The sequence below is a fragment of the Rhododendron vialii genome, chromosome 5a (genome assembly GCF_030253575.1).
Source record: "Rhododendron vialii isolate Sample 1 chromosome 5a, ASM3025357v1".
NCBI lineage: Eukaryota > Viridiplantae > Streptophyta > Magnoliopsida > Ericales > Ericaceae > Rhododendron > Rhododendron vialii.
Genome location: NC_080561.1, coordinates 14,367,351 through 14,377,042, shown reverse-complemented (window position 1 = coordinate 14,377,042; position 9,692 = coordinate 14,367,351). Strand labels below are relative to the sequence as shown.

The following is a 9,692-nucleotide window of genomic DNA, read 5'->3' as shown; positions in this document are numbered from 1 at the left end:
GGATTAAATATACTCGCCACTAAGTAAATTACCGGCCAAACTCTAACCATTATCTCTCTTTTACAAATACAATTCGACAAAACGATTACCAACATCCGATCAACTAAATTTTTTCAAGCAGATGACAAGCACATCCAACACTTCCAAAATGAACGACTAAGATGGTCAAAAAAACCATAGTAGGATCTTCACATGAGAGATTTTGATTCATTGCAACATAGCCACATTCACAGCTAATCAACACTTCCAAAGTAAGAGTAATCTAAGTCAAATTACATAAACAAGGTATCATCCCAACTGGTTGGCATCACTAAAAGATTAGTAACATTTAGCTCAACATGGAGACTGTTACAAGGATAATTGCCAATGAAAATGAACTTCAGAGAAGACGCTAAAAACATGGCATCAAACCTGGCATTTCCATGGGTGCAACTAAAATCTAATCTGTACAAAGATCACACCGTTTACTCACTCCACTATAAACATATTTAACACGAACTCTTCTGAAGCTAATGCTATCATTCACCACTGTCAGTGACCACTACATTATCTGCTTCATGGGCAGTTTTTTCTCGACTAGGTCGTTTCTCGGAAATCACAGGTGGACTTGTGATAGACCCCGGAATCTGTTCATTCAAGCATAAATAGAGACATGTAAGATACATAATATAATCCTTCAGCATTAACTGCGATTCTACTGACAAAATTATGTAGAACTTACCTTTGTATTTGACTTGAGAGACGAACAATCAAGAGATGGCATTACAGATGAGTCCGTAGGCCTGTGAAATAACAGGCGTGCTATAGACCGGTCTATAGGGTTTGTTTCAATTTCCATAAATCCGTTGCAACTGAAATAATCATATTTTTAAGCAAAACTCAGACAAAGAAAGCTGAAGGTAGTACATTAAAGAAGTTTAAGACCAAAGAATAAGTCAATTAAGGGAAAATGTCCATAAGTGAAAAATGACTTCAATAGGAAGTTATACAACAGAGTAATTTAGAAGGGAATCACCAATTAAGGTCAAAGCGAAACAAAAATACTCCAGGAGCATTGGTGAAGGGCTCAATAAATTGATCGTATAATAAAACCACTAATTCATGACAATAGTTTAGACTGACGTAGCTCTGGGGGCAGAGGAAGACCCAAAAGAGAGGATAAGAAACTCACTTGTGCAGAGAATTCATGATCGTTTATGATCTAATCAAAAGTATGGTCACAGAATGGGAAACAGCATAAGACACATAGCATGATTAACAGGAAATAGTTGCCAACCATGCTTTTTACTGCAGAATTGAGTAAACTATGGCAGTGCTTATGTTTTTCAAGTTTAGGTGAACAGCCACAAGGATAGGGACTAGCTTGATGGTGGGTACGTTTATCACCTATGACTTTGATTTAACAAATACTTCTGCTTTGCTTTGATAACAGTCTGACACGAGGAAGTTTTACCAGTCCAATTCGGATTCATGTAGAAACAATAGAGGTGGTGCAAGTCATATTGGATTGTTACTATCCTATAAAACTGGGAAATTGTGGACACCAGAACTACAGTTAACAGACCCTAATCTCAGGCATAATATTGTCAGAAACCAGTCAGTTTCAGGGTTGTAGACAGGTCTGGCAGCAACTACAAAATATACACAACTCATTTCCTGCATTCCTAGTATTGAATAGAAACCTGCCGCATTTCTAGATGGCAAAAAATCAACCATCATAGTAAAACAATAGTAACATTAAAGCGCTAAACAGGAAGAAGTGATTGCATACTTATTCGTTCCTTCATCCATCAGCACTCCACCATTGTCTCTATCACCAATATTGCCACCATTCATATTGGCATAATGATGTCCTTGTTCAGCGCTCCTGGCCAAGCGGTACAGACTATCCCTTATACATAGTTTTGTACTTAAATCCAGCTGAAATGAAGCACATTCAGTTCAGTCAATTACCAAATAGGAGACACTAACCAGATGACAACGTCAACAATCAAAGTCCGCCCCACTAGTCAGGGATATAACAGAAACCCTTGTAGAATAGTTGATAAACTCCTTTCAAACAACATCCACTCCCTCTCCAAACAACCAGTTGAGGCATGCATAAAAAGGAGAATTAACACAATGCAAGGTGAAAACAAGTTATTGAAGCATGCATGAATGCTCTAACACGGATGCCACACCCTCATTGCACAAGAGAGACCTTGAATCCCTTGGAGTAATACCACAGATAGGACAACCACAATTCAACAATTGAATTTATCGCTCATCTCAGGCATTTATCAACCTACATGCAGTTCACTCAAGATGAAGAAATGAACATGGTAACGCTCATATTTGACCGCATGCATGAAAAAGATGCCAAAAGTAAACATGTTAATATCAAACTTATACAAAACAAAAGCATATGACCGGATGGCCCCAAACTTTTTAAAAAACCAAGGTAGCTCGAAAATATGGATGCTCTTAGTCGCAACAGTATGATTGAAGGCTTAAAATTCAATCTACCTGATCCATGACTAGTTGAAGCTGGTGAAAACTAGATGCTTTGAATGGGATTTTCTCAGATCCAGAACTGATGCAAGAGGGTGTATCTAAATCTGCTGGCGTCCTCATGACAACACCTTTGGCATTAATAGAATTTTCAACCTCAGTTTTAAAATGAAGGGCATGATTTGAGACTGGAATTGAATCACAGGATACAGCATGAACCAGTAAATCCACATGTTTAGGATTGCTGGAAAATGAGGGTTGAAATCCTTGGTGACACGGCATGTTTTTTCTTTTTTTATCCACAGTCATAGAAGGAGCCTGGAACGAATAATCGTCATATATCTCCATGGACACTGGGTTTGATGCATAAGAAGACTCCTCCGCAGAAAGAGATCCAAGACCATTAGTTTTGGACTTAATTCCATTTGCTGTTGAACTACCTGGAACTTGATCTGAAGAAATCATGCACGCGATATGGGTCTCCAAATAACCAAAAGAATTAGATCCTAAGTTTTCCTCTTGTTTCAGAATGTCGGGAGAGGTGAAAACTTCATGACATGAGTCCCCTGAAGGAAGCTTCGCGTCTTTAATCCTCACATTGCCAGTGTGATGGAACGAACCACCATTTTCTAAGCATCCATCCTTTCTATTTCCTTCTGATTCATCATTGTGCTTTGCCTGATTCTCATGAAAAATGACCTGCCACGTAATATCACATTTTAGAAAGTAGAAAGCCTGTAAATTGCTGACCCTTAATGACTTTTGGGTTTACCAAGTTGTAGGATGCATAAATAGAATAAACAGAAGGGAACAAGTTTTTATGTAGTATAACTCTTTTGTCTGTAACATTACCATCCTGCTGTTGTGATCTTTACAGTGGTTTTACATTTGAAATGTTAGAATGACAACATGATTAAATTCACATCCAAGAAAAACTAATGGAAATTCAGCATATTTTACATCACTAAACAAATACCTGCATTCTAAGATGAACAAAATGTAGCAAGGAAGAAGATCATGCATTTATACAGAACATAACTTTCACTGACCTGCTCTTTAGGTGTGAACTCGCTGTTGCTTTCAGAAGCAAGATTAGATCCATTCATGAATGTCCAGTCACCAAGAGCTTTGGGCTCCTCATCTTCTGATGCAGGAAAAGGAAGTTTAGAGCTCATAGATGAACTGTCCAAGTTGGAATTGTTGACTGAAGAGCATTGTTCATGTTGTACAGGTTTATCTTTAAACAGACTTGACTCAAGACATGAAAACTTGAAGTCAGGCATCAACACTCCCTCGGATCCTTCAATAGTATCCTTCATCCAACTAAACTCATCTTCATTGCCAAACAAGGAATCGCAGCTACCAGAAAAATAAGAAACTGATAAGTGTTTTTACACAACAAAAAGGAGAGAGCATTCAACAAAGGCAGCATTAGGGAGGTACCTATACATCCTGTCCACGTCGTCATAGCTTGAAATATCGTAGTAATTGAGATCATTGTCTGTTTGAGAAATGTCCCCTAGAGAATAACAGTAGGAGTTACTATCAACCACATCACAACTTCCACCAATTAGAGGTCCATCATCACAGAACTCAGAACCAATTGTCTCTGTTTTACTGCTTTTGAAGCAACGATTGGATATTGCTGTGTTATGAGATGCTAAGCTTGTCACTTCGTTGTTTGAGTCATGATCATGTGAAGCAGAAAACACACCTTCAGGTGTATGAGACCTGTTATCCTTCTCCAACATTGTTCCCCTCGTATTTTTCAGAAGTTGAAACCCATCCCCCTTCCCCTGATTAGCATGCTTGGAAGTTGAACGGTCAGCAGCCTTATGTGAAATGTCAATTACTTCACGCCGACGTTTCTTACAACTATCACCTTTAAATGCTGGTTCAATCCCATTTTGGTGGGGTACTACGTGATCATCATCCCGATCAAATTCATCCCAAAGAATATCTTCAAGCTGTAACGCCAGGTTCAGAATTTTAGCATCAATGATGGCAGAGAAGTTCATTCAACCAAATGCAGATAAATAAACTAAACACATAATCTGAGATAACTCGCAGATGGTGACAGAGCATGTTGCACATCAATAAACAGCTGTGAAATTAGCATCAAGAAAAGTACCAAAAAGCACCAGCAAATTAAGAGTATAGGAACAAGTTCAGGACTTTAAGATAGGATAGAAAGATGAAGATACTCCTTTGTGCCATGATGGGCAACCTCTTCACAATGTTCCACAAATCCGCACTACATCTGGACTTCATGTTTGTCAAGAATATAGGGTATGTGTACACCCTCACAAAATACGTTCAACGTACAGTATGCAAATAATAAGTGAGATGAAAAGCACTTTCTTCATGGCAACATTAATGAATAAGCTTTTTCATAGCACATCACCAGGAAAATTGAAGAATACAGAGGTCACGAAGAGCTTTGCATAGTTTAAAGCAGTTCTCACAGCTAGTTCAAAAGCTGCAACCCTAACTTGGCAGGGGTTTTATCACTTGATTGATGTTCATGATATGATCATTGATCATATCATGATGACAAAGAGATGAAGACAAAGAAATAGAGAACCTGCCGGGCAGTATCCACGGGATCTTACGATCAGAATTGATCAGATTACATGTTCGCTTGGGATTAAGTTATCCAGTTCAGACACGGATCATGATTGCCACAATTTCTTACCAAGATTGGAATTTTCAGTGCATGCCTATGGACAAGATATCCAGCATTCCAGCTAACTAGATTTAGACGCAAAGTGAATACTTGAGATGCTACCGAAGGGTAGTACAAATACTTATCCTCCAGAGGTTGACAGTATACTTATTGATTTGCATTCTGCCCCAGAGAATATTTTGTGATGCCCTCCTAAATTAGCTATTGGAGAATGGATTCTTACATCCTTGCGAATTGATGTACTGCAGCTAGCCAATTTCTGCATAGTCAATTGAGAACGCAACAATAACATGAGAGTGATTCTCAAATTACTGTGATGAAGCTAGCGTTCTGGACAACGGTGAAACCATCAGTTATTCTACCTCTCTCCTTGATTCGTTTCTTCTTCACTTCTTGTTCTCTAAACAAGCAAGATAGCCAACAGCAAAAACCTAACGTTATAACCCTTAGGGGACATCAGAAACAATGATGTTACCAAGTCCACAAGCATCACATCTGAAGACACAGAATACTAACTGAGATTAGTAACTCTAGAGCTTGAATGAAAGGAATGGAAGGTATTTCACCATTGATACATTAAAATATCAAAAGTAACAAACTGACGCTTAGATTTCAATCAAGACGGCAGAGGTCATGCCAATCATACCTCCACCAATTATCTGGCTATGGCTCAAGAACCTGAAAATACACAGGGATAACATGTCATTTATGGGATTTAGCTCTTCGCTAAAACAAGAAGAAAATGTTGCATGCAAGGCACTGGAACTGCATGGATTATACCTTCAGACATAGTCATTTCCAAAATAGGAGGTGGTCATGAGCAACAAAACAAAAAATCTGTTAACAAGACATCCAATAGAACCAAAGCTTCTATGTCTAATAATATGACTACAAGAATATGGCTATACAATGCTAGTGTGAACAATTAGGTTGACCACTTGCAAAGGAATAAGGTATAAATGAAGGTTTAAAACAAGCAAGGCCCATCTATATACTCTACAAACAATTAGTAGTTTAGTAATGTTTCATCCCAAAATAATTAATTATACTATTAAACAACTTTCTTGTGCCATTTGGCTTTGATTTGGGGGCATGGTTTTACAACAAAACGTCCTTGTAGCTCCTCGGTTCTTGGAGGTTTAGCGGGGCCACTGTTTTAGTGGTATTCTGAGAGCAGCCACTTTGTGTATATATTGCCAAAGGTTAGGTCTGTCTCCAATCATTCCCCGCCCATACCCCCAATGATTGGGGACTAGATGAGTTATGTTATGTTATGTTGTTGTATTAAACAACTTTCTTGTACTAGTGAGGATAGTGAAATCTGCATGTCTTAAATAGAAACACACATAAAGTTTATAGAACATACAAATTAACATCAAACTATGTATGCCTCTTAGTATCCTTTCGCAGAAATCATGTCCTTAATTTTAAACTGAAGAAGCATGTCTATTCATGCCAAGCCAATAGTTGTATCCTCTCATTAAAGGACATGACAAATTAACATTTTACATTTTACGATTTACTAGTATTTTGCTCTAAAATTGTATGGGAAGCCAAGTGAATCACTAGATTTTAGTGGGTGTCTATGCATGCATGCTGCTAGTGCTATCTATACAATGGCAAGTCATTTGAGAGCCAAGGATTTCGCTGACATTTATGTCCATGCTATTGAGAGTATATGCCCAGTAATAAATAACATTATATGGCAGTACTTGTTGCTTTTTGTTTTCTTTAATTTTAGAGTTACAAGCAGTTCCTTGGGTCTCTTGATATTGCAGATAAAATAGACAGCAGTTCATATTTCAAATAGAGAGAGAGAGAGAGAGAGTATGCCGAGTGTTAAATAACATTATATGGCTGTAATTTTTGCCTTTTGTTTTCTTTAATAGGGTTACAAGCAGTTCCTTGGGTCTCTTAAGTCTTAACATTGCAGACAAAGCAGTTCATATTTCAAGTTGAGAGAGAGAGAGAGAGAGAGAGAGAGAGAGAGAGAGAGAGAGAGAGAGAGAGTCTATCAAGGGTCTAGGACAGTCGTTTTGTAAATTACCATTGGTAACTTATTAGGGTATATCATGCTAGTCAAGGCTTAATAACATCTGGTAACAAGGATGTCAAGATAACTTGCCTATTTACAATATAAGGGGAGGTCATTCTATGGTCTTCCATGTTAGGTGTACAGGGCGCAGAAAAGCTGCAGGCACAATAAGGCGGGGTAGATGTTCGGGACCATAGCATTTGCCTAAATGCCATTGACAAGGCATTTGATGCAGTTAAGCTTTGTTGAAGCTGCCGTATATCTTTTAATCATTAACCGTGCAACATACAAATGGGGGAAGATGACAAAATTCACCCAGCACAATTTAAGTCCCCTTTTCCACCCGGATGGCTAATAGCCCACATACATTCAAAGTATGCAGCGAGTTGTGGTAAATCATTAGGTAGGTGCTTCTAATGCAATATTCAACCGATATAAACTGTACAGTGTACACACGAAGCATATAGAAAGTAACACATTTCATACAATATAATACGACTATTAGAATATTGTGGCAACTTATGGAATCAGAAAATGATTTGTAATTTCCAGGAGACAGATGGAACCAAAATATATGATTTCCAAGGATGATCTTTTTTTTGCTTTTTTCTTTTTCACTCCAAGGATGATTCCAAGGCATGAAAATGTTACACTCTCCGTCTCCGAATTCATTAGTCTTTTCGTGAGTTTGTGTGATTTTTATATTAATTATATCTTTAAATTTGCAATATATTATGTGATTTCGAGAATTTTGTTTAGCATACTAATTTGATATCTATCAAACAAGATCTAAACTGCATACAAAAAATATTACCAACTAAAAGACAAAATTTCTATCCCGCACAAATAAATTGGGACGTAGGGAGGAAAAGAATTCAGAAGTCCATCAATCTGTCATGCAACAAGAAAGTTTAACAATAGATAGAAAACGTTACAATCATCAAAAGAGGCTACTTTCGTTGCGGATTATAGGAAACAGATGCTTACGTCATACATACACAAGTCGAACATTTCTCCGATTCGCTCCATCCAGCACTAAAAGCAGATGCACTTGCCTGATAATAGATTTTATAGTTAAAATCCCTTCACCAGAGTACAATAAATCAGTAAAAGCAACTACCAAACTAGAAAAATGAGAAATCAATAGTGATTATCTCTTTTCTAGTAATCATTTTACAACCACCCAAACTCTAGTTTTTTGGCTGAGACAGCAAAACAAGACATATTTGAATTTCAATAAACTCAAGTGAACCAGTTATTAAGGCTCCATTCTCCCTGAACTTTTATTTTGGTATTTTCGTTCATTTTTTTTGAGTGTTTGTTAGATTCGATTATATGTTTTGATTAATCATTTGACTTGATGAGAGGGCTTCTGAGTAAAAAAATTATGACCAAAGGCCAAATAAAAGTTCACTATATAGACAAAAGATACAAACAGCTGGTATTTCTGTTTTTAGTTTTCTAGTGTCGTCTAATATAATTTTACTCAATTTTAGCCTCCATTTTCATAGTTTTCTGATTTCTTTCAGCGAGACAAATAATTAATCTCAAAAATTACAACGAAAAGTAAAAATTCCGATTGAAATACCGGACCAAAAATTTAGGGAGAATGGTGCCTAAATCAAGATCGGTTAAGTGAATTTTCCGATCGGGACAGTCCCAATAAGCGAAAATCCACAACTCGAAAACAAGTTTCCTTGCATTTTCCACCACAGTTTCCGAGCAGCCAAACCCAGAAAAATTGAAACCAAAGACGGAGATTGATGAAAAAGTACAACAAAAAAAATTCTTTCTAAAGCTTCTAGGGAAACATACTCAAAATTTCTACAAAGGTGTCCTCGAAAAACTCACCGTAAAACCAATACCTCGGCCAAGAAACACGGACTGGGGCTAAAACGCAGAGATTCAGATCGCAAAAACTGCGTACTGTGCCCTCAATCGGATGGTTAGAGAGAGAGAGAGAGAGAGAGAGAAATCCAGGAGTTTCTAGAGAGGGGTTTTTTTATTGTATATTTTGTTAAAAGATTAGAATAAAGTAGAGTGATGGGCGAGGCGACACGTGGCGCGGAGATCAAAACAATGACGGAAGAGACGAGAATGGGATCGAAATTCGTGGAGGAGACGGAGGGTGGATACGATCACTTTCAGCGACCTCATTCGTCCACGTCAGCTCTTCTCTACTGGATCGCCGACGCGTGGACGTAGTGGGGCCCAATTTGCGGAGTGGTTTTGGGAGTGCTTTAGAAAAGGTCGCCGTAGCCGCTACTCTGGTTGGTTTGTAAATTTGCTTTATGCACAATTTAACGTGATTTGATTTTTGAGATCATATTGCAAAAAAAGTAATACTTTTGTCTTAGAGCATTCCGCATTCGTATTGGGTTCAGTAATTAGTGTTTTAATTATGTGTATTAAAATTTAACAAATAAAAATATTTTTTTTGTACCACAATGTTTGTATTAATTTGTGTGCTAGAGTGTAGTA

General features: G+C 37.6%; 1 protein-coding gene across 8 annotated transcripts; it reads right to left on the bottom strand.

Moving 5' to 3' along the window:
- Positions 1–206: 206 nt before the first annotated feature.
- LOC131327286 (protein LNK1-like) lies at positions 207–9,232 on the bottom strand. 8 transcript variants are annotated; one of them, XM_058360378.1, is made up of 11 exons: positions 9,077–9,158; positions 8,199–8,266; positions 5,823–5,854; positions 5,539–5,671; positions 5,324–5,435; positions 3,934–4,457; positions 3,540–3,849; positions 2,506–3,189; positions 1,772–1,920; positions 722–851; positions 207–626 (listed from the first exon to the last, which is right to left on the bottom strand). In XM_058360378.1, exons 6-11 carry the CDS (start codon positions 4,239–4,241, stop codon positions 519–521), a joined length of 1,689 nt encoding a protein of 562 aa, XP_058216361.1. In that variant the 5' UTR covers positions 4,242–4,457; positions 5,324–5,435; positions 5,539–5,671; positions 5,823–5,854; positions 8,199–8,266; positions 9,077–9,158; the 3' UTR covers positions 207–518. The 8 variants fall into 8 exon arrangements, with proteins under 8 accessions (XP_058216361.1, XP_058216356.1, XP_058216355.1 ...); XM_058360373.1 differs by having other exon boundaries at positions 5,400–5,671; positions 9,063–9,217; XM_058360372.1 differs by having other exon boundaries at positions 5,400–5,671.
- Positions 9,233–9,692: the final 460 nt, after the last annotated feature.